Raw genomic sequence first — 25,330 nt, 5'->3', positions numbered from 1 at the left:
ACACCAGACAACTGACACATCCCTAAATCCTCAAATTTAAAATTCATGTATTTCTATACAATCGCTTTTTAAGTCTAAACTTGAAATTATATCTTCAACTCATGATACTCCCTTTGAAAGATGTATTTTCCAAGGCACACAACTGTTACTGATTTCAGTGATTACCATGTTAGAAGGAGAAAAAAGGAAAATATATTAACATAAGGTAAATGGCAAATACACAGTCTATGGACAAAAAACTGAGCAGGCTTTTTCAACCAAAATGGGTGAAATTCATTCACAGTAAACCTACACATTTTTAGTCTTGACTACATTAGATTTAATTCAATTTCTAATCAAGAATAGAACAATACTGAAATATTAATAAAGCTGCAGTATCAAAATATTCTTTCCTCCTGAAGCAAGAAGTGTATTTTATTTCCAATGAGAACAGATTTGAGAAAAGAAGAAATTGAAGATAAAGCCAAATATGTAAAACTTTGAATTTGGTCCTAAAAGTGTATTTCATCCTTAGTAAAAATATCGCTTAGTGCAGATAACATAGCAAAGTGAGTTATTTCTTCTCAGTTTAATCCAAACCGACATGTGGTGCAGATTGCTCAGGTTCCCATACCTTTGCTGGACTTACAAAACTATCCTCCCACTCACACATTATTATCGGATAATTGTAGAACTGTATGTGCTTATACCAGAATACACCAACCTTGCAAAGGGGTTTTGATCCTCCAGCAGGACATGTTCATTATCTACAAATTACCCACCACAATGGTGACATTTAAAGACCAGCCCTTGATAAGAGACAAAATTTGAAGACAGCTTATGACACAAAAGTAGGCATAAATCTGACTGCTTAAGAAACAAAATGTATGGTGATTGTATATCTTAAACTTTCTTGTCTTGTGTCAGATTTAAATAAGTTTTTAAGCTGAAAATGTATTTATTTGCAGAGATAAGTAAAATAGAAAATCTTACTGTCCAACAGTTTAAGGCAAACTCATTCTGGACGACTATTCCAGCTGCTTACCATTCAGCAGGGACAATCAATTGAGTCTAGTTTTGAAATGTGGGTTTTTAATCTCAAGGTAGATAAAGGACATTCCTCCTGTACAGATTTCCTTGCCAGTCCAATAGCATAGACATAGTTTTACTACAGATCATTCAACTCATTGTGCTTAGTGGTATTGACAAAATGTCATTATAACAAAATAAATACCTATTTATAGGCATTAAAATTTAAGGATTAGGTCTCAGTGTGGACAAAATGGAGAAAAATAAATAAATGGACAAAAGAAAAAAAACAAGAAATTAGCAAGGCAAATATTATGCATGGCTCACTCAAGGAAAGGTACCAGTACGTGAAATCCTATTTAGGTACCCCTAAACACAGGTATGTCAATGAGAAAACAGCATTAGGATTTCAGATGCAATATGGTAAAAGCTTTCATATGCTTGTCCTTGGTGCTTTTCATATTAGAGGGGCAGCATCTTCTCTAACCAATCACAACTTTACTAGGAATATATGTGGTTCGACAACAGTGTCCTTATACTTATCAGCCATCCAAGCTGTGTAGCAGAAACAATGAATGGCCTGTTGGCCCTTCCTTTGAGAGGTTCTGTGAATGGCTCAAGTAAGTACAGTTTTGTTAATGGCAGAAACAATTCTGAATAATTACAAACAATGGCCAAGCATAAATAAGATGGAGACTCTTTGTGGCAACATACATGATATTTTCTTCCCACTCCATAACGGTTCCTTTAAAAATTTACCTTAAGATAATACTTGAAAATATTTTGGCATGCCTTTCACACTAAGAAAATAATTTTTTAGTATGCACATTCACCAAATTTCATATTTTGTGTTGACAATACTCTTCAAAAAGAAAGCTGCTTAGTTACTGTACAGAATAAGGAAGTCTTACACCTTCTTAGGTGCTTCCGTTGAAATGGGATTGAATAAACAATCATAATTTTTCTGTTGGTGTAAAAAATGTGTTTTCTTGTGTTTTAGAGTCTAACAGCTTTATTAAGTACTTCATTTTCCCATTAGTGATCCAACCGGTTTTAACAGGATAAATGAGGGAGTACTGCTGTAAGTGAGGTAAACAAGGGTATTAAAAGTTGACCTTGTACTTTTGATATAGGGTATCTAATATTGATATCAATATATGCAACCTGAATCATGAACCAACTTGGGACAACTTTTATTAAACCCTTTCATTTCTAAAATAGAACAAACAAAACGAACACAAAAAGACCATTACATAGGTAAAAGATTGTAGGCTAGATTAGCGAAAGGGAATGTCTACAGCGTCATGGATTCAGCAAAGTCAAGATTAAATATTCTTGCTCCCTCCCCTGAAGGGCTGAAATACAAACGAATCCTGTATTTAGGGACTGAGAAGCAGAAATCCCAGTTTGGGGCCTCTCCAGGCACGACTCTCCTGCGGTGTGGCCCAGGAGAGTGCTCCCTGCGATGGCGATATGGGCTCAGGATGGGCCAACAGACTGGGCCTGGGCTTGCCCAGGTGGGCAGCAGTCTCCCGGGGGAGGAGCGGCCACAGCTGCGGGGCTCTATGAGGGGACAGCACCGTTCCTCATGGGGGCATCTGCGTGCTGTGCAGGGAGCACAGATTCTGCCTCAAACATAGGTGCTCTCTGAGGGTGAGAAAAGAGACAAAACTGGGAACTGAAACTGTAGGCCATCCAAAGTCAGGGTCACGGCATTAGTCAGCAATGTAAGGAAAACCACCATCAAACTTTGACTGATGGTGGATGACTGTAATCCTACTCAACAGCCAGAGAGAAAACTGTTTCTGTAAGAGTTCAACTGAAAGCCCAGGATGAATGGCCAAGAAGAAGTAGAAAGCAAATATTACTAACATAAAATGTGTTAGCTAAATTGCTTATTTCCATGTGGATGAGGCTTTTCTGTTATAAAGGGATATTTATCTGTCTCTGCATTGAATGGGACACATGTAAACACCCCAGGAAAGTTGGATATCCAGAGTGTTTTTTATTCCAAGTACTAGAGGCATGCTGGCACTTGGAACTAGATTGGAGTTAACATATAATGAAAGCAAATGTTTACAAAATCATTTCCAATCACTACATTAAATAAGGTTTCCCATTTTGAGGAACTTAATTAAATAGAATTAAGAGAAATTAAAAATCTAAGTGATCATTTCCAATTCTCATCTGATTAAAAAAAAACAAAAGTTTTATTAAGAAAGATTTATTTAAATCCAAGGCTTGAGAATGGCTGCTATGAGCTATTGAGAGAACATCATTTGTAAAGTCTCAGCAAATTATGCTAGTGGGAGGGCAAATGGCAACTAATGGAATAAAACCTCCAGTCTTTAACTCAGTGTTTACTCGGATAAAACTTACACTGATTTCAGCTGCCAGGGTGTAGGCTGAATACAATCTGATAAAAGGCTTGTATCTGGCCTTTATACATATGTAAAACCTCAATACTACATGATACAACAGTAAGCACTAGCTCTAAGCCAAGGAATAATAACCTAAAGTAAGAAAAAATAGGGAAAATGACTGTAGTTTAGATAAAAGGTTTAAAAATGGGCTGACATGATAATCAAGCATACAGGAGATGAATATGGCCTTATGAATAGGCCTCTGCAAGCCTAGATGGCTATACGGAAGGAACAGGCCAGGAACTTGCTGTTTCATGTAAAATATGACCACTTAATTGGAGTAATCTCTTCAAACTCCAGTGTTGGAGCAAAACCAGATTAATCCATCTATACCAGCTTCCATGTAGAGAGTATTTTAGAAAAAAGGTTACAGTTTTCAACTATATGATACAAAACCTTCTCTTTATAAATGAGCAAATCTGTTAAAGAAGTTGACAGGCATTTTCTTCCCATTCCAGGATAGCAAATCGCCGCAAAATAGTTAAATACAATGGCCAGTCACCTGTATAGGGCAATCAACACATTCTTAAACGATATGCATGAACTCATGTGTGCCTTTGTAAGGGTTAGATGCTAAGGATTTCCTTAATTATCCAAATACCACATGTCCTAACTCCCTGTGTTTAGGCCTGGCAGTAAAACACAACAGTATTGAGACTTTATGCCCTGGGCCTTAAGCCTTTGGTTAAATGCTCTAATTAAGGAAAAAATGATGGAAGAACCATTTATAGGATGAGAATTTTGACTTACATTTTCATAAATTGAAATGGAAGATGCTTTGTGATCAGTCCTGGCTGATTAACACTGTTTACCTTTGGGGTAAATAAAGACACATACTTTGTGATGTATGCTGTCAGAAGCTGCCAAGTAAAACAAGGATTGTGTGGCTTGGATATTCCAGACCGCTTTGTATATATCCAACTGCCTCATATTAGATCGTCTTAGTTGTCCAACTTATAACTAGATCTATTGTAAATATCAGAATAAAATTTGTATGTATGTTTTAGCAATATCAAATGCACATGCAACTCCTTCTCTGTATACAGTTACATGACATGCATTACACACTTTATGTGCTCATTTCAGCGTTTGCAGAGGAATGCACGCAGGAAACCAGCCTGCTGCATAGAGTACTTGTATTTCTTTAAGGTAAACACTGATGAAACATTTGGAAGATTGAAGTAAAAACAAGACATTTATGAGACATAAAGGTATCACATAAAACTGTTGTGAACTAGAATAACATTGGCTGAATCCCAGAACAGATAATCCTTATAAACATGCAGGAATGTTGTAAACTGTATATGAATGTCAGTGATACAGTACATTAGGAGATTCATATTACACTTGGTGCTGTGTAATCAGTCACTGGATTTTTCATGACCTCAAAGATTAAAATAAATATATGTAGTATCTTTCCTTCCTCCATGAAGACATTTTACGTACACAGTTTTATTATGCTGAACAAAGATACCAAAGTCTGTTTTTTCTTGAGCTGTCAAAGTACAAAAGAAATGCAAAAAGTCCTTGCACAGATGTAGTAAAGTGCTGGATTTTATCTTTTGGCAGGTGCTCAATATGCAGCCCACATAATCACATGTTAATGACTGGAGTGTGTTAATCAGCATGCATACCTGATTCCTTCTTGCCCAAGGAAAAAAAAATTTAACAATTTAGAGCATGTTAACGCTTCTACTTTTGAAAAAATTCAATATACAGAACTGGATTAAAAACTTTTCAGAAATTGCTTTATAAGAAAATGGAAAAAAATAAGGGAAAAGGAATAAAATGTCTACAGATTTAGATGAACATAAACTAGAAGTCTTTTGTGAAGTATTCAGATGATGGTTAATTCTATTTAAATACTATTCTCCCTAGAATACAGGGAAAGATTTAAAATAGACCTTACATTTGGAAAAACTGTACAGGGTGAAAATGAAAATAATACAAGTAGAACAAGCATGTCAAAAAGAACAATTATTTGATTCTTCTTTAAACAAAGTTAATTTGTATTTTACCAGCCCCATTAAGTACCCTATCCTGCACATTTTTAGGGAATTGTTTTGTTATTTTTAATACGAAAGGCAGACATCTTTTTATGCTCAAGCTAGTAAAACTACCTCCACAATATTTCAAACCTTTAGGCATGTGCTTAACATTATAGTCATTGCTAGTCCTAATAAAGTCAAGTTAAGCACATACCTAAATGCTGGTTGCTTGAAAAAATTCTATCTTTTCTGCAATATATTCCTCACAGGGATCTATTTTATGGAAAAAAATGGCACTCTTTAGTTTCAGCCAAAACCTTGTAGCCATGCAATCACATGTGAAAATATTTCTGTCTTCAGTTAGGTAAAAATTCTGATGCATTACTTGGCATCCAGAAATAATATTACTACCACAGTAAAATTGCAATAGATCATCACAAAACTCAGATTTGAACATGTAAGTAACAGTTGCACGAGCAATTTAGCAGATACACAATTGCTAGAGTTAGGGCATTTATATTTGATGTATTTTATATGCTCGTATCCAGCCACTAGATCAACTAAAATAAAATTTCAAACTATGTAATTGTGTCCATAACTTTAAGACTTTGAAGCCATGAATTCTTTATAACAACACATTCACAGTGTGCAGTATGTGCAAACATTTTTCCAAGATCTTTCCTAAAAACCTGAGTTTATTTTCCTTAAAGAGAAGAACTTTTGACAAGGAAGTCTATAGCAAGGATCAGGGCTGGGAGGGCGGATTGTGTTTGTTTTTTGTAGAGACAGTAAGCACTGAAACATTAAGACCTCAAGGATACCGCCTACTTTTGTCTTTCTGGTGTTAATAGTTTTGCTAAAAAGCTATATAAAGTTAAAGTGGACACTTGGTGATTTAAAACTATTTAAAAGAGAATGAATACAATAGTCATTAAGAGATCTTGTCCTTCCCTGCTGAATATATGAAACTCTGCTGCTGAGAGGTATGTGCAGGCACAGGGGAAAGGTAGCAAGCCTTTCGCTCTTTTGGCAAGAGGTCAACAACAGACAGAGACGTGACACAATTATGAAGTATACGTCAGTGTTCCCCTTTGACATAAAATCCAGGGAGATAAATTTCGATTCTAAACTCCGAGGGTCTCTGAGTGATGTCACAAATCATACAAGGGGAAACGTAGCGTATACTTGGAGGCAGGTAACTTGCGTACACACGGAGTGTCGGTCTTTCCTTGCTCACAGGGAAATAACACCCATCCTTTAGACCCTATTTGCTGCTGTGGTTCCCTGTAACAGTCTCTTACTGCATCACTTCAAGTAACGGTAGAGCAAAAAGATGCGGGTGCCCTCACCTTGGGCATGCACACATTGCCCGTAACCCCCCGGCTGTACCCTGACAGCGGAGGCTGGGGAGGAACATCAGCAGGAAAAGAAAAGAGCTTCTCCCACTCACGGATATATACAGCGCTCCTCACAGTGCCGTGAGCTCTTCAGAGACCCTGCCTGGTACCAAATTGTTATATACGGGGTTGGAGGATGGGAACAGAATTTGCCTCTCTTTTCATCATTTCAGAAAAAAGAAATAATTCTGTCATGTGGAAAAAGATTCCAGATTTCATTAGGTTAAAGCTGCTTAAATTTATTGTCCCAGCAAAGGCCCGTGTCTAGCCTCTAGACCCAAGGGAAGACGCCAGCCACTTCACCAAAGCAGAGCAGGCCGCTTGTTCCCCTCATCTCGTAGCTTGCTCTTGGCACTGCTTTCCCCCAGCACTCCAAAGCAAAAATAGAAAACCTTTATAGTTTGCCTCACAAACTGTGCAGGGCTGGTGATGAAGGTGGGGACAGGAGGTGATCACTTCCTGGCACCCCAGGGAATGCAGCACAAATCATGAGTCTCCCTTACTTTACAGAGTTACCAGCAAAAACATTTTTGGAATAAAAAATTTAGTTGCTTTTAAATTTAGCAAAAATAAATTCTGTTGGCTTTTTCTCATCCCTCCTCACCCTCTCTGTCTGATGCCCCATGAGAGTCAGGTTTTGGATGCAATTTATAAAATTTGGTGGTATTTCCTGCCGCTAATCATTGTACATGAGAGAAGGCAGGATAGTTTCCTCACTCTTATCTTAGTACCACTTTCCCCTCTTCCCTAAGTTTATTGCAGCAAAAAGTTAATTCCTTGGTCTAAAATAGTATTTATTTTCTAGCAGAAGCACAAGCAGCAATAAATACCCAAGCATCCAGGTATTTTTATTTTAAGTTATAGCTAGAAATATACTGATAATCTTTCCAGCTCAGCAATATGAAATTACAGGCCCAAATCCTTCTGCTGCTTTATTTTTTCCCCACTGTAACATCAAATTGGCTGGTGATACGATACTTGCAGTGTAAGTCATTACAGGTCTGACGTTACAGTTGTTACACATTGCTGAATCTGTCAAATGAAAAGGGAGCACAAAGGGAATTTCCAAATGCAGCTGCTATTTCCCATTTGTTAAATCCTTTTATTACACCATATAAGTACACAGCTGGGAAATACTATAGAGTGGGAGTTAAAACAAAATATTTTGGCTTCCAGACATTCAGAATACACAAAGGACTCCGTGGAAAGCAATGCCTGATATCAAAAGGGAGTGAAAGTTTGAAAACATTTCTAGCCAGCATGTTGTTTTTATGATAATACACAATGTAGTTTAAAGGTATCTTATATCACAGAAAGTGGTGCATACAATAAATGTTGGGAAAAACCTCAGTAATTTTTTAGTCAAATTTTCCTACTACAATATCTTTCTTTGTCTAAGATCCATACAGCCCTCACAGCCTGTTTCGACGCATACTGTGTGCTCTCACAAATTCCAGTGAACTCTTCGGTAGTTATAAGGGCACAAAGCATGCAGGATTGTGCCCTTAATTAGGTACCACTTAAAAAACAAATTTTTTCCTATTCATACGTCAACACAAAATTTTTCCTCCCCATATGTCAACATAGAACTCTTTGAATTTACTATCTTACAACTGGACAACACACATTATTGATGCATTTTAATGGCAGCAGCACTGTCTTTATTTTCAGTGTAAACGGTATGAGCAGGTGCTTCTTCAAACCTGCTTTGAAAGGATCTGTCTGGGAAAGGTCAGAAAGCGCCTGCCTTCTGGGAGTTTGGTTTTATTAAGAAGAAAAGTGGTCACTGCTAAAGTCCCTATCCCAGAATTGCCCAACCCTCCTCCTAGAATTCCTCTTTCTGCAATGAAACTCCTATCCTCTCTTAAAGGACTAAAAAATTGCCTTCAGCAGGAAGATTTCAGGCCTCTCTGAATTCTTTCCCGGCAGTATCGATGTCTGCTTGGAGACTGAGGTGTTTCAAAGAAACTTAATTGGAGCTTAAAGGGTTTCTCATGAAGGACACAAATAAGAAAATCAATCTAAATGACAGTCCCTCAAGAAAAAAATTTTTTCACCACTTCACTGTTGTGATCAAACTAGTCATCTAAACTGCCACTTTTACAGTAAATAAACTGGGACCCTGCTCCATGCAGTTTTAAATTATTTGGGACCTTGCTAAACCTTGCGGTTTAGTTCTCTTTTAAGCACGGCCGAATAGCACGCCTCAGAACCTCAGTTTCCACTTCCAGCTGAAACCCGTAAATTATACCCATACTATACCCAGCTGACAGTTCCATCTGAACATGAGGAAAAACTTTTTCACTGTGAGGGTGACAGAGCACTGGAACAGGTTGCCCAGAGAGGTTGTGGCGTCTCCTTCTCTGGAGATATTCAAAACMCGCCTGGATGCAATCCTGTGCAATGTGCTCTAGGTGACCCTGCTTGAGCAGGGGGGTTGGACTAGATGATCTCCAGAGGTCCCTTCCAACCTCAGCGATTCTGTGATTCTGTGTGATTCTGTGATTTAGCTGGGCAAAGAAATTTGTCTGGTTTAACTGAATGCCACCTAAGTAAGGATGGCATGCAAACACCACCAAATCTGGCCCAAGGGAGTCATGGAAACTACTAATGATTTTCAGGAGATTCATGTAGGTATATGATGGAGGATTTACTGAAAAAAGGAGGGTGGAAAAACAGAGTGCTAAGTCACTCAAGCAAAGTTCGTGCACCTGTTCTGAAACGTGATAAGCTGGAGACTGGTTTGTGCTCATCCAGAGGTACGGCAAGCATTGACAGGGTAGCATGGCATTAAGAAAACAGAGATTGCACTCTTTTGCTGTAAGGGTAAGGTCATTCTAGAGCAATGCGAACGAGCACAACTGATCACACTGCAGGAGGTTCTGTCACTTGGGCTCGGGTACTACTCCAGGTCCAAGAAACAGCCTGAATCCAAAACATATGCTTTGGGAGATTCCCCGGCGTGACGAGTCCCTTCCTCTCTGGGACACAGAGTCATTTCATCAATGTTTATTGTCCTGAGACTGAAATTCCCAGAGTGCACATGCCCCACTGAATGAACAGGAAAGTGGCTGAGGAATTCACAGTTATTTTTTCATCAGCAGATTTGATCAAGCCTTTCTATTCTGCATTCTGCCTTCCCTCTTGCTAACATAGAACTAAATTAAAATTATTATGATATGTTTGTTACTGCATGACTTGGGCAAAAGGGTTACTCTCCATCCAAAAATAAGTTTCATCAGGAAATTTTGCATAGAAGCTATATATACAACTTACAACATTAGTATGCATCTAATAACATACATATTTAGGTGACCTTTGACTAATATAACCTACCTTGCCAAATTACTAGTCTTCAATCATTTTTCTTTAAAGCCATTTTCACAGTTGAAATAAGACCAAGAATTTTGCCAGCTTTGTGGCGGTAGCACAAATCCTTAGGAATATTTTAGGCCTGGCAGAGAGTTTTTCACTGGGTTAAAGTGTGCATTACAGATTACGTAGTATTTTTCTAGTTTGATTTAATCTTGTGAATCAATCTGATTTTTGTAAAAAACTATCTTAACAGAATAGGTATTATTCAAGTGCTAGTATTTATTTAGTGCTCTAACTTCAGTAATCATAATATGCATGAAGAATGCCAGTCTCTATCTTGAATAACTCATCAGAATTATTACTATTAGCCAAATCTGAAATAAATTCATTGTTAGAGTTGTCAGAAAATTCTACAATTGTTATTTTTTACCTTATTAAAAAGTTCTAATTCCTACTGAAAAAAATATAGACTTCCTGAAAAAAAGTCTAGTCTTAGACATCTAATAAATACACAAAAGAAATTTTATGTAAAGGTAGGGTATTCTTTTTAAACTAATTATGTGAATTTAATGTCTGTGAAAGTCACTTTATGGAGAGTCTGGAATTATGGTGTTCTAAATTTACAGAGCACCTGGTTGTTCCATTTGCCTCAATTCTGCTCCCCAGGAACACGTATAAGGAAAATAAACTGACTAAGATGCTATGCCCATTCAGTCTTCATTCAGTCTGCCCACTTATAACAGAGATCGAGGGATGCAAAGAGACAGTATTACACCTGTAAAATAATTTTATTTGGGCAAACTGAAAAGAATACAGATAATAATTCTGATCTTTGTGAACCTCACCTATATACAAACTGGGAATCTAGAGTAGAAGAGCATGAGATAGTTACTCATAAAAACCTTTCCCCTTCACAAAAAGTTGTAATTTCATGTAAATACAGCAGGATGTTTGTGGCACCTAAAATGCCAGCTTCTTTGTTGTGGTATGAAGCTATAATATTCTAGATTTGGTGGGTTCTATTTATGAGAGGCAAGTTAAAAAAATGTATTAAACTTTCTTCCTTCAGTCCAACACTTTGCAGATGACAAACAGTTGTAAGCTACATCCTCCTGTCTTAAATTAATGCTTGAATATATGAGCTAGAGAGGTTATGACATAAATCAGGGTATGAATGAAAACATGATAAATAGATGCATTTCCTTTCCGAAGGTGAACTCATCATATGACCTCATGCATATAGACCTGTATACTTAACAAGATTATACAACTGTAATTTACAATTACACCATATTGATGTTGATATATTGCTAATGCTGACATCTCACCATGTAAGAAGCTTTGCACCCAAGTAGGATTGCACTGAACATGTCTTTCAAAATGGAAGTGAACAGTCTTTACTGATACTGATTTAGAAAGCTGCTATGAGAACTGTGAAACTCACCATTCTGTGTTGGGCTGAGACGACCCCATCCCATTCAGCATCTTGCTGGATGGTTGTGACCAGAGTTGGTAGCTCCTCAGAGTGAGGTTTGTTGTGCATTACATTATGTAGAGGCAGATGAGAGGTCGCATGCTGATCACTGTTGCCCTCTTCCTTGTCTCGTGATGCTAAGTCCTGGGTCATTGTTTCCTCTCCATCAGCTGCACATGCAAATGGAGAGGTAGCCTGCTTGGAAGACATTCTTCTACAAAACAAGAAAAGTAGACAAATAGAAGATGTTAATATTAAATGAAAAGATCGAGCTCAAAACAGACCTCAAAACACACTGGCTATCAGGTACACAGTTGCCTACAGCGGTTACAACTTATCTTCCACAGTCAATGAAAGTACGCTAAAAACTAAGGTTTGGGAGGATCTGGATCCAAAGCCCTGGGTGGGTCACAACATCGAGATAAAGTTTTCATTGACACCAGCTAAGTTCAGGGTTTAGTTATGTCACGTCATCCTCTTAACTGAGACTCGTCAAACAATATAATTTTCTCCAGCCATGAGAAAATAGTGATTTTAGTGTTATTTTCATGTTGATTTTGCCTGAGAGCCCAAGTCTTTAAACAACTACTCCTACGAGCAATCTGAAGGTAACAAGCACATATCTGGATGAGAGGGTGCCACATGCTTTCCCCAACCTCATTCCTTGCAAGCAGAATTTGTTTTCTACAGAGATGAGAATTGTTAAATCAATTTCAAACTATTCTAAACAAGTCCTTTTGCTGTTTGTTTAAAGCCTTATCTTCTCTTAACTTGTTTATAATTTTATCCAGTTTTACCTTTTGGAAAGTGTTCTGAGACATTTATGTGAAAAGTGTTCTAAAACTGAGTTGTTTATTGAATGACTGGCTGTTAATATCTGCTTAATTTTTACAGTTTGAATTAAAAATCTAAAATAATTATGTTTCATTTTATATTAGGCATTGAATACAGGATATATCTCAACAAATTACTTTAAATGACTTAAAAGTGTAATGAATAAGTGCATTGATTTATGTTAAATGTCGCTTCCCAATAATGGCTTCTTACTGCCATCTCGTATGCAAACACAGCTTTCAAAACAGTTTCTGCACTTACATGAAAATATAACTGACTTCAACTCAAAATATGAAAACACTTTGTTTAAAATTTCTAATAAGATTAACTGCAACTGTTAAAACAATCCTTAATAAGCCTGAAAGAAGACAGCTAACATATATCAGTTATTTTTCCGGTTTTCAGTAACTTTAGAATATCTTTGACACTGAAGTTGCTGAGAAACTCAGGAATAAGATCTTCACCTTAATTGCGTTTTAACAATAATTGATTTCATACCATTTCTTTAAAAATGCACAAATCAGTTAACATAGGAAACCACATGAGCATTTTTCAAATTAGCAAATCATTAACTTGCTAGTACTGTTTCTACAGACAAATAAATACTGATTAAAGGGTCTGGAAATCTGAGACTAACAGTTAAATTTACAAATCTGTCACATGCTTTCATGAATATTACAGTGAAGGAAATATCAAGTGCAAAGAAAAATAATTAAGTTAATTCCAATTTAAACAGTAGTTTTTATGTAGCAGCCCATGTCTCACATAGGATTTAACAGCTAATGCTAAATTTCTCACAATTAACGAGGGAGCTCAGATTTATTATCCTACAGTGAAAAAAAATTAATATAGGATCAGCTAATCTAATTATGTACAGTTCTATATAAAAGTATTACAAGCTTTGAAGTGCTTTGAAACACATTAAAACACTGATACCTATTTAGAATAACTATTCTGTAAATAGAGAATCCTGCCTCTTAAACTTGATACTGGTAGGGAGAAAAGGGTTGCATTTTCTTTCAGGAAACCTAAGTGTAAGTGGGAGTCCAATATGAAAGTTGCCAATAAGCAGAACTGAGGAATTTATACCCTGTATTACATTCTTCCTACGCTAAAGAATTTATGGTGACGGCACACACTGAACATGCCAAAAGTTCAGTAACCGTCATTACTGCATGCAGTTCAAACGGTCCTGGTTCATAATTACTATGACCCAAGATAAAATAAAAGGTTTATTTTCCGTTTTCTGATTAAAATAGTCATGTTAATATAATCACTCGCATGAAAATATAAGTAAACATACCACGTTCTGTGCAATTTTAAAGTAAGCATTAAAACTAAAAGTCACAATGAAGGATTTTCCTTTCTTTCACCTTCTCGACAGTCCTCATTCCTGTTTCAAACTGAACAAGCTTCTTCGAAAAGCAATAGCTATGGCTGTTTCTCCACTATAAATTAATCATGACACAAAACTAGAAATGAAAATGTCTCTTAAGAATAATTTCAACTACAAACTGCACCAATGAATAATAGTGCACAATCCTAATTAAACACAACTGTGCAGCTGCGAAAATAGGCTGAATCTGTCCAAAGCTATGAGTTGGCTCTAAAGGCTGGTTTGTTAGGGACTGTTTTCTTAAGGAAGGCTGGGCCCTCAGTCTTAATCAGCCAATAAATTATTTCCTGCAATTACATTAAATAGAAAATTATCTTCAAATTGGGAATGTTAATTGAAAATCAAAATTCAGACTGATGTTTAGAAATTACATGCTGAATATAATTAGTCTAGGAAGGCTTCACCTCTATTTTATAAACAGGCTTTTGGTATTTCCTCAAGTGACCATTCAGTAAAGTTATTGACAGGTCATACTGGAGAGCGGGAACACCTTTCTTTCTGCCATGTATACTACCAAACTTTCCTCTTCTTTGTGATGCTTGAAACACATACAGATAAAAACCTACACCAATATTAACATTCTATTGTTTAAGTTAATTACAGATAGAAAAGGGGACTCTGTCACCTTTGAAAAGAAATTACCTTGACCGAGTCATTTTTGCCAGTAACCTCAAGCCGCGTGCAGCCCCTTTTCCCTGCTCCAGCTCCGAGAAAGGACCAAGAGCGGGGCTGAGATGCCTCCTAGCTCCAGCTACCCCTTCGCCGCTGCTGCACGGCAGGTAGCCACTCTTCTGCGCTGCGTTTTGCTCAGCTGCCTGCACTCCAGGTGCCACGCCGGAGAGATGGGCTCACGCAGGCCTCCAGGCACAGGCCCTGCTCCGGGCAGGCTTTGCAGAGGTGTGTTTCCCCCCTGCTCTTCCCCCACACGTTTGTTAAAACTGCAAGCTCTAGTGTACTAACTATGGTCAGAGATCAGCACTTAATGATACATTTCAGGTTTTTGGCTGCCGGATCTTAACCCTTGGGGTAAAAGGGGCAGAGAGCTAGGATCCTGCGTGACGAAGGCCTCCAGCTTCTTTTCCCAAAACAATCATTAAGCCACCCTACCTCATGCGGGCAGGTACCCTGGCAGTCCCAGGCTATGCACCAAACACCGCTGATGCCTGGATTTATGATCAGTTACACAGTGCAAATACAAATGCGGTGACTGGGTGCCGTAGGGTCAATACTCCGTGAAGGTGTTTACTCTTCACATGCTCATTTTTACTTAAACAGGAGGATTCTGTACATGGAGCTCCACCAGGCCCAAAGGCACAACTGAACCAGTAATTCCAGCAAGGTCTCATCAAATTCAAGGGGGGAAGAATTCGGCCCATTAGGATACTTTATACGTATTATAACATCAAACCACGGAACAGGTTGTTGTGTTAATATATTTCGATGTTAAAATACGATTATGAATAGCAGCCAAATTTTAAGCCATAACAACTTCATAATTTTACAGTTAAAATATTCAGAATGCATTTGCTCTAATCTCTAGTGAGAGAAAAAAATTCAATATTAATAATAAATACGGCTTGTAAAAGGTAGCTGAAATTTACTAATTTCCATTATAATTTATTTTATTTTTTTCTCTCATTATCAATTAAATTCACTCAAACGATTTAAAAAAAAGTTTCTGATAAAAAATATCTCCCTAGTTATAACCCCTGCAAACAGGGGTTTATAATGGAAGTGCTGACACAACCCTAACTACAGCAGCGCAAATGGTGCCGCTATAATACACAAAATCAAGTTCTATTATTCTAAACTATCCTCGCTCGGGGGGTTTTCTTTACTGTGCTCCCAGACAAACTGCTGAAGCATGAAAAATTTAAATGCAATCAAGTGGGTCCAATTCTACTTTACTGGAACAAGTGTCTACAGTGGTACAATCTTAAAAGAAGATGCAACAGATTTGTTTGGTGCTTTTCTTTCTTTTTTCTTTTTTAGCTGTTTATTTATAATACTGTGCAGTGGAGATAAAATAAGAGAGGAAATTACACTCACATTATATCAGTATATTGATTACACAGCACACAATCAGAAAGAAAACTACATTGTGAAATTGTTGCTTTGGTTAAACTGACAGATTAGCTGAACACAGCTATCACTAAAGGTAGAAAATATACCTAATGGATAGGAAAAAAGGTTGGAAAAAACTCTAATTATCTGAAGTCCTTTCACCTGCTTATCTTTGAGAATTAAATAAATCTTGATTTGGATTTTTCAAAACTAGAATAACTCTATATTATTTTGAATCTGAGGCAGTAAAAGAATGGGATCATTTATCAAGACCTCAGTAAAGCTGAGGACCTGGGACCCTGACTTCAGTCACCCTCAATACCAGTGTAGTAAAGCCAAAACTGAACTGCTGAGGGTTTTACCTGACTAAAACTAAACATGATCCCAGATAGCTCAATTTATATATATGACATGATTTTTAATTTTAATCCAAAGAAGAAATTGCCTCTGCTCTAATGAAGATTGCCAGTCAGATTCTCAAGACTAACATCGCAGTTTTCCTTCCTCCTAAAGACAGTGTGTGTTATCCCGTTCTAAAATACTACTAATTATACATGGTTTTTGTCTAAGGCTTTGCTATGATCCCAGATTCTTCAGACATTGTATATCTCCTTTTTCTAAACAATTAGAAGATGTGCCTGACATGAAAGGCTTCCAAAGTCTAAAATCTTCCATCCCTGCTGACTGCTCAAATGCTTGCAGTTATGCTACAGTGGAAATTACAGCTAGACCTGGAGTTGTAGCCGCCGGACATTTCAGAACCAAGACACAAAGCACTGACACACAGCTAGCAACCAGGGGAGAGCCCAGTCACTCTATTAAGAGTGTACAAACCAAGCAACAACAATGAGACGTATGACAAAGCAGACTCTCAGCTGGCCGGACTCTCTAGCCTCTGCTCTGCTCCACCCTCTCCAAGCAGTCCTAAACCTAAAGGCATGTCTACACGGCAGCCACCTAAGTGGCTGCTTTGTACAGCTGGGATAGCCAAACTAATTTTAAACAATCCAGTTTCTGATAGAGCTCCAACTACGGTAGCATGGTCCTCAGATGGACTAACGCATCCTGCTTCTGCGACTGCCGTGTAGACATAACCTGGGTCTACAGTTCCAACAGTAGACTGGAATTAGATTAGATTTAAACACATTCAGTTGCAGAGCTTTCATGAACAGTCTGCATTCCTTTTCCCCAAAGTGCCAGATTAAAGACTTAAGTGCATGATTAACCGTAAGTATGCGAGCAGTCCACTAATTTCAAACTGAACTACTCAGTTTCAAAAAGTTAAGCACATGTCTAAGTGCTTAGGTGACTCCAGAGCTAAATAAATTATGAGAAACAATTTTTAGAAGTTCTCGTAACCTTTTAAAGATTTCCTTCTAAACCTTTCTGCTATCCTGGTGTTCATGAGAAGTGAAAGATAGCCACAGCACAACTCATTGCCCACCTCCTTCTGACAGAGCAACAAATGTGCACGCTTCTCCCAGAGCACCCAGCTTGACTCACAGGAGCCTCTCTTAGAAGTCAGCGCTCAGATCTCTAATAAAGTCAGTGCACTGTATACTCCTCTTTTTGCCTGCACTGCCAACAGTATCCTCCCCTTCCACACCTACGGGGCGTCTTCTCACTTGGTGGCTGCACGTCCTCGGTGGCTCCTCAGCCCCTGCTGAACCTCAGGTGCCTCCCTCACGCAATCTCCGCTTTGCCCTGAGGGCTCACCTACATGACTACGGGCCTGATTTACAGTGGGGGTAAACTCACATAACTGTGCAAAAGTCACTGGAGCAACTTTCTTATTTCTAGGTGAGAAACTTAAAAGACTTAAAGAAAAATGAAAATGCTGTGTCCATAGCCAAAATATTTTGCAGCTCTGCCTCTGTAAAACAGTGTTATGCAGACGTAACTCGGTAACGTAATGCATTGTAAAGCTAATGCTGTAATCTGAGTGCCATTTTAGAATAAACAGTTATTTCCTAAAATTATGAAATCTCCTATCTGATTTCAAGGCACCTTAGCAACACAAATGAACAGCTAGTAAAAGGCTTCATACTCCCAGGGCCCTACATACTAACGGGAATCCCTGAACACAAAACCAGTATCAGCTGACAATACAGCAATGGGAGAGAGAGAATCTCCCAGTTGCTCTTCCTGGTTCTGGCTCTGAGACACAATATGGCCTTGGGCAAATCAGCTCATCTCTCTCAAGCTTTTCCTAAGCTTTATTTTGCAGGAATACTACAAGGACTAGTTACATACAGATCGTAAAGAACGTTTCAGGGTTAGAAAGTTTAAGGTACCTGTAAGAAACATTATTCTAGGAATCACCTTGGGCATAAAAGGGTGAAAAACGGAAGGAAATAAAGACTCAAGGAATGAAAGCTGTACTGTTAACTGAGCACCCAAAACTCTAGCTGAGATAAGCATCAAGCTAAGCAATACACCCTCAGCTTCCAAAATATACACACTCAGCTAGTCTCGCATTTGTTTTTCCAAATCAGACAAATTACACTTCTGTTAATAGATATGAATCCAAAGCACAAAGTTTGACTTCAGATTCAGACCTCCTCAAAGCTCAGAGGGTTTGGAACAATTTTTATGGCATTTCTTCTCATTTATAATCAAACAACGTGAGAACAAACCAGTTCCTTGGAACTCTTCTGGAAAGCCTTTCTCTTATCGCCTGCCCTAAGTGAGCTACTGCAGCCACGCACCCACAACAAAGTATCAGGCTTAGAGAAACGGTTCCTGTCTGTCTATCTAGCTGTCAAAAACATTAAAATGCATGCAGCAAAACAGCCTCTAAGCCCCAATGAGTCTTTAGTGAAAATCCAATGCGAGTTCTTTCTACTAGGTTAAATGTTCCCTTTTCGTTATGCAGTATCTATAGTTTGCCCTGAAACTGTGTAAAGTGAACTCGTATAGAATGTAGTAGAGGGCAGTGCAACAATAATCATTCAGCACCTGGGATGTGTTCATCTCAAGTCACTGTAGTTAATATTTTCTATAGTTTATATTTAGCTGACAATATTGCTGTCACTTTATTTAAACAGCTTGAGACTGTTCTTTGGACTGGAGCTCATATGCCTTGGAATGCTTTGACTCATGAATTGTTTCTCCTGATAATGTTACATCACGTAACCACCTCTGTTTAATTGGCTGGTATTAGCCTCTCCATGATGCCTGCCTTTAAAGTCCTATGACTATGCCATGTGTCTCTGGATATCCAATTTCTTACTGTTGGAAAAAGAAAAGGAAAAAAGAAAGACAGTACTGACTTCCAGCTCTCTTTAGCAATAACTATGGGAACAAGAGCAAGCATGCCAAGAAATTATCCATCAGCAACTTATTAGGATTTGTTGTTTTAGGCAGCAAGTAACAGAATATACAATATAAATAAAAGCAATCATTAACAATAAAATTAAAAAACAATGGCTGCTATAAATAAGCATTAATTCACATGTTTTTGTGGAACAGAATGACTTAATTGTTTAGCTGAACAATTATATAAATGGTTTTGATAAAGGATGCCTAAAAATACTAAGAGGAATTTATTTTAGCATGTTTAGACTTTGAGTTGTGAGTTTATATAAAAGACAAGAATAGATTTATTTTTTCCCTAATAAAGTCAGTAAAGAGCTTGTTCTAATAACTAGATATCTTCCTGACCACACTTAAACCTGTCAGGCAGAAGATCCTGACAGGTTCATTAAATCTTTTCAATAGTCTAAGAGATACATACTCCAATGGTAAAACACAACATTCGCATATTTTTTCCTCCTACAGTCAATTTTCAGGAGGTGTGTAAGATGCCACGCAATGAATTATACAGTAAATTTATGGCCCTACAGGTGCAAAAGCAAAAGTTAACATGCCATTTCTCTGCACCCTTAATACAGAACTTAAGCATTTTATCTAGTCTTTCCCTCCTTCCTCATTCTCCTGCCTCCTCACAATATTTTGGATACTCATTTCTAAGTCAAGTAGAGCACTTCAGTAGACAGTGAAATGAAATATCGATTTCAGGCTCATCTGTAGCCAGTTGCCCTAAACCACCTAATTAGTACCTCCAAGTAACATGAAACAATGGCTCCACAGTTCAGCTGCGCATTGTCTTTTTAATAAAAACTTTACGCTACAAGCCTAAAAACATTTCTAGCAGGCAAAATATTTCTGATTCAGAAGAGGTTACGCAAGCTTCAAAGCAGTTAAATATAGGTGCCAAACCACATTGCCAGGAGCTCTTAGTACCGTGAGGTAGTGTTACCTGACAGCTTGGTGAATATAAAATTACTTGTTTCTCCAACTGAAGACAATCAAATTGTCACCTTCCATTGTAATAATGCACAAGTAGGGATCAGCAAAGTGGCAACATAATTACCAGGAAGAAAACAAAACATAACAAAAATATCAAATCTAAATTTCTCTAAAGGGTAAACACATCCATCTGGCCACTCACAAAGAAAGTAGGAGGGATTTTATTTTTACTATCAAATATCCTAGTGTTATTTAGCAATAAGATTTATAGGCCTTTCATCAAGTGAAAAAGAAACACAGCAAAAGAAGGTGATTCATAAAAAGCTAAAAATAAACACAGGACAGAACCATTCCCAGATGTAACCTGTGCACATTTAAGGCTTTGCAAGTGTCATCAGTGATTCTGTGGATAAGTATGTATCTGCATTGTAACTATTACAAACTCTTATATATGAGGATTTATAAAAATTAATTCTAGCTGGCACATGGCATACTTTGGCACAAGCTATGAATGACTTGCCAGTCTTATTTATTTATTTAAATGACTTCTCTCTAAGAACCCCAAATAAAGTTTGAGCTGCAGACTGCCTCAGAACTGTGACTTTCAGGATATTAAAAACCTGAGGGAAACTTCTGAAGGGGGCAGTTTGACTACATGAGAGCTAACCTTTTCACCAGATATTTCTTTCAGTTATTCAGCAAGTAGCCTGCATGTTCAGGAGTGAAATTTGCATTTTGGTAATGATGAGATCTCATAACCAGAAATTGTGTTTTATATCTGCATATATAGCTCTGGGCATCCTATAAAATATACAAGAGTGTTCTAGACATGGTATATATTTGAAAAAATATTTTCATCTGGATCATAGAAATTCAGTGAAATTTTGAAATTCTTGTTGAAAAGCTGACATTAGAGACTGACACTGTAGATTAGACTTTCTGTATTAATAGTCCAGCCATGACTAATGCATACACAGAGCTCTTGCCCATTTCCTAATACTTACGCGTAAGGTAAGCCCATTTTCTCATTTTTTTTAAGTTTCACCACTGCTGGAGTTGTGACAAAAGAACAGAGAAAAGCAAAATATGCAAAGCTCACACTCTGCCTTTGACATCAGTTTTCCTCTGAAGGAATATTCAAGAATGGCAGTAAGGGAGAAGCATCTTTTTTCCACCCTGCCCGGCTGCACCAGAGCCAGAGGCAATCCTAACCCTGGTGGCAGAGAAGGCACGAGGACTGCTCCAAACTGCTGTGAGCCTTGCAAAAGAGGGTAGGGAGAAGGGGCAGGCCCCCGCTAAGAGGGAACACCTCCTCGGCTTGTCTCAAGTGGCGTCTCTCTCGCCCTGTCAGCACCACGAGGCTGCGCTTTCAAGCTGAAAGCTGCTCACAGTTTTTGGCCATTGATCCTTGCTCTCGAGCACTGCGGGGTATCATACAAGGCAGCACCTTCCCTTCCACTGCGTTCAAACACGCAAACAGTCTAGCTGATATCCCTAACTGCAGTGCTATTTTCAAGGGGCTATGCGGCAAATTTGGGAGCACAGATAGGAGTATGGGTCAAGGGAAAGGAGGTCGGAAGGCAGGCAGCAAGCCCACAGTGATTATAAAGTCACAAGCATTATGTTCAGATAAAACGAGCAAAAATGCCCCACTTCATTGCTGCAACTTGGAGAACTTCTGATTTTTGTTATAGTCCTTACAGGCAGGCTTTTACAAGGCAGCATTGTGCACAGCATTTCGTTGCTCTGGACTGAGGCTTACACAACCGGCTTCTTACCTTCGTGCACAAGGGGAACCCTAAAAGATGCTTCCGGACCCTCAACAGGAACCACCTCCTTTACCAGGGAGCTGCAGCTACCCCTGGGATAAAGGACAGGGCAGTCTGAAGCAGTGAGACGGTTTGGAAAAAGATCAGAGAGGACACTCGGCCTAGCTGAACCTACCCAGGAAATATTTCAGAACTATCCACGTTTGATTGACAGTGCGGCCAAGAACAACAAGGTGGCAGCTTCTCCCTCTCCCCCAGCCCCTCCATGGCTTAGCTGTGCAGTTTTCAGCGAGAAGGACTGGAGGGCACACTGGTTTCTTAATGTTAATTTACCTCTGTATGAAAAGATGAAGACAAAAGATAAATTGTTTGAACAGTCTAAAAATTCAAGTAAAGTAAAACAAAATAATATCTCCTCTATTAATTAAGCCAGTCAGTTGCCATTAAGAAGTGCAAACAATTTAAAGTTCAGTTTGTTGAGACTTTGAACCTCCTATTCTTTCACAAGATCCACAGGTGAAATCTCCACCAATTTTGGCTGCCTTTTCTTTCTGAAAAGAACTTTTTTAAAAACAAGAAACTTGACATAGTTAGTCTTATTTTTAGTATAAGACAAAATAAATTAACTCAGAATTTCAAATATTTTCATGATTATTTAGTAAAATTAAAAATCAAAATGAAGTTTGACATGATTTTAGTTTAATATTAGCAAGGTTCCCAATGCAAGTTTTGTAAATTTTTTTAAGGAATTATTTAAAATATTTTGACTAGGCACTGAAAAGAATCAGAGACCATTAAAAAGTAATTGTCACAGGTAAAACTTACACTGCTTGCGCATTCAGTGAGCTTAGAGAGATGAAGCAGATGCTGCCTCTGCACGCAGCACACGGAAACTGCTGGCAGCATCAATTGCAAAGGAAGCTACAAAATTTCCCTGCCTTTTGGTTTCAGTTCTGCAAAGTGCCACACAGTTGTTAGCAATAAATACTTTGCAATAACTGAGGACCCTCAGCTATCCTGTTTTCCTGCGAGATTATGACATACAGCATCTGTTCTATAACAACTAGAAGGCAACATGCAAAGCAAAAGCAGACCTAAGGGTAACGGTGAATAATGTCCAAGCTCTGAATTGCTCCACATTTCCAAGTGCCCCAAGCTCCATTAGAATATTTTTCAAGTGTGTCAGAAAACATCATGAAGCACAACTATCAGAATATAAAGAAAGCCAAAGACCAGCACACAAACCAAAAGACCAGTGAAATAAAGTTGTCTCCAAATAACTACAGTTTAAGAAAGCAAAAGAACCTCAAATGTCCAAAGCACTAACTTAAAATATTGTCAGTGATTTTCAACACTTTTACCATTACCATTTTAATTCAGTTAGTTCCCTTACAAGTGATTTTAGCTAAGACACTGAAATATTCTATTAGAGTTTGTGATGTGGTATGTTTACAGTTGAAATACGCAGTTCTCAACTGCATTTTTCTTCCTTGACACATTTTTTCTTATATTTTAAGGATAAAACATATGATCTGTGTTTGTAAAGAACTCCAGTTTTCTCAAACAGTGTCAATTTTTGCTCATGGCTATATTTTGTAACAGTTTCCCACCTAAGTTTGTTGGTAATAATTTATAATAGGTAAACAGTACACAGTATGTGCAGCTTATTATTACTAAAAACAAAATCTAATGGCTTCATTTACTCACGGATATTTGTTGCGAGCTATGTTATCCATTTCAAAGCCATTGCCATACAGACCATATAGCTTTACAGGCATATTTCGTTGGTATCACTGACATCTTTACCATGAACCATCAGCGAGACGGGCCAATTTCTGTGGTTCTAAACCAACTAGAAATAGAATTGAAAAGAAATCTATCTTTTATCTAGGAATTGTGAATGATACTCAGACATAGAATTGTTACAGACTTTCAAGTATGGGCCAGATCCTCAGACACTGTAAATCAGAGCAGCTATACTGAAGCTAATTGAATCCTCTTTTCTCAGCTGCAGATACAGCCTTATGACTTTTCTTGGCACAGAAAAAACCAAATTGGATCCTGTTGCAAAAAAAAATTTCCATGTTTTCCCTGAGAAACAGACAGCCATTACATTATTACAGTGGCTCATATGACATCATGGTACGCCTCCACCCACTGATCAAAGATAAATACAAAAAACGGTAAAGTATAGTCTGCACACTAGCAGACTGAATTGCTCTCTCTACTTGCTAATTCCTTTTCAGCTGATAGAAAGGAACATGCGSTCTTCGCTCACGCAGACAAACATTTCCCCAAAAATGACAAAAATTATTTCTCCGACTGCTCTAGCTGCTGATATCCGACAGCAATTCTGGGGAGAATGGACGCAAACTACAAAGACAAAAATGATTTAGGCTTTAATTGGAAGATTGATTCTCGTGTTACTACCTGGCAAAGCAGTGCAGCCCAGCAGCTCCTGTGGAGCAAGGTCGTGACAGAGGCAGGGCTCATCCCAACTCCAGGACCCTCGCAGCGCAGGCGCAAACGCTGCTCTACTTACACGAGGCCGGGGCAGGCCTGACCGTACCCATGCTCCGGGAGCCTCTCCGGGCCTAGTAATGCTGCTCCAGCCGGGGCTCAGGTGGCAGCACGAGAGGAGGCGCTCGTCAGCCTACCGGTGAGCTTGCAGAAAGGAAAAAAGCCAGGGCGCTCTCAGGTTTTCTGCTGCATCCTTCTCCCTCATTTTGGTTTGGGGCCTGAAGCAGCCGTGCGGGCACCAGGGCAGAAGCCAGAGCCTGAGGGGAGGCGCAGGCCTCCATGGGGCCTCCCAAAGGACGAGGCAGCGTGGGGCGAGCCCGCTTGGCCTTGCAGCACAGGGTAGCGCCCGCCACCAGCAGGAATCTCCCTAAGGAGCTTCCCCGACTTTCAGATTATATCCTGGTTATTTTTGCATAGAAAGTGCCAGCGCAGTCTAGTATTTGGCAATCAATATAAAATCCCGTGTTCCAGAAACCTTCAAATAGCCTCACCTTTCCCCGCTGACCCTCTCAGCACCGCCACTTTACAAATGAAGAAACCGCGACATGGTGACTTTACTGAACTAACGCAAGGAAACAAAGGCAGGCGGGAGCACGGCCCGCTCAACTCCAGTCCCTCTAAAGGCCATATAAAAGGCATAACCTGCAGCAAAAGATGACAAAAACAGGTCCATAACTTGCTCATAACTGAACAAGTCTCTTCTCACTAGCAAACAAAGAAGTCTTTCCTCACAAAGATTTAGTTCACAGAACAGCCTAGTGGAGCTGTATTTATTTCCACAGCTCAGCCATTACCAATTTACTATACCATGTCACAAGTAACAGTTTACTTAACTCAGCCAGTAAATGGTGGGGGAAATGTTTGTTGACACTGAATAGTGAATTCCTACAA

At 38.6% G+C, this 25,330-nt stretch overlaps 1 protein-coding gene across 9 annotated transcripts in view; it reads right to left on the bottom strand.

Annotated features, from left to right (window-relative positions):
- Window positions 1-25,330, bottom strand: part of SOX6 (SRY-box 6) — a 270,848-nt gene that overhangs the window by 225,349 nt on the left and 20,169 nt on the right. For 7 of the 9 annotated variants that reach the window (XM_026076624.1, XM_026076621.1, XM_026076623.1 and 4 more), the window contains 2 exons: window positions 22,095-22,254; window positions 11,576-11,819 (listed from right to left, as the gene is read on the bottom strand). In XM_026076624.1, the coding sequence (XP_025932409.1) occupies window positions 11,576-11,819; window positions 22,095-22,186 (336 nt within the window). In that variant the 5' untranslated portion in view covers window positions 22,187-22,254. Of the gene's footprint in view, window positions 1-11,575; window positions 11,820-22,094; window positions 22,255-25,330 lie in introns of those variants that run through there. The other 2 variants (XM_026076626.1, XM_026076629.1) reach the window with 2 other exon arrangements.

The sequence above is a fragment of the Apteryx rowi genome, unplaced genomic scaffold (assembly GCF_003343035.1).
Source record: "Apteryx rowi isolate R43461 unplaced genomic scaffold, aptRow1 scaffold_435, whole genome shotgun sequence".
Lineage (NCBI taxonomy): Eukaryota > Metazoa > Chordata > Aves > Apterygiformes > Apterygidae > Apteryx > Apteryx rowi.
The sequence above is the reverse complement of the archived record's forward strand: the minus strand, read 5'-3'. Positions and strand labels throughout refer to the sequence as shown.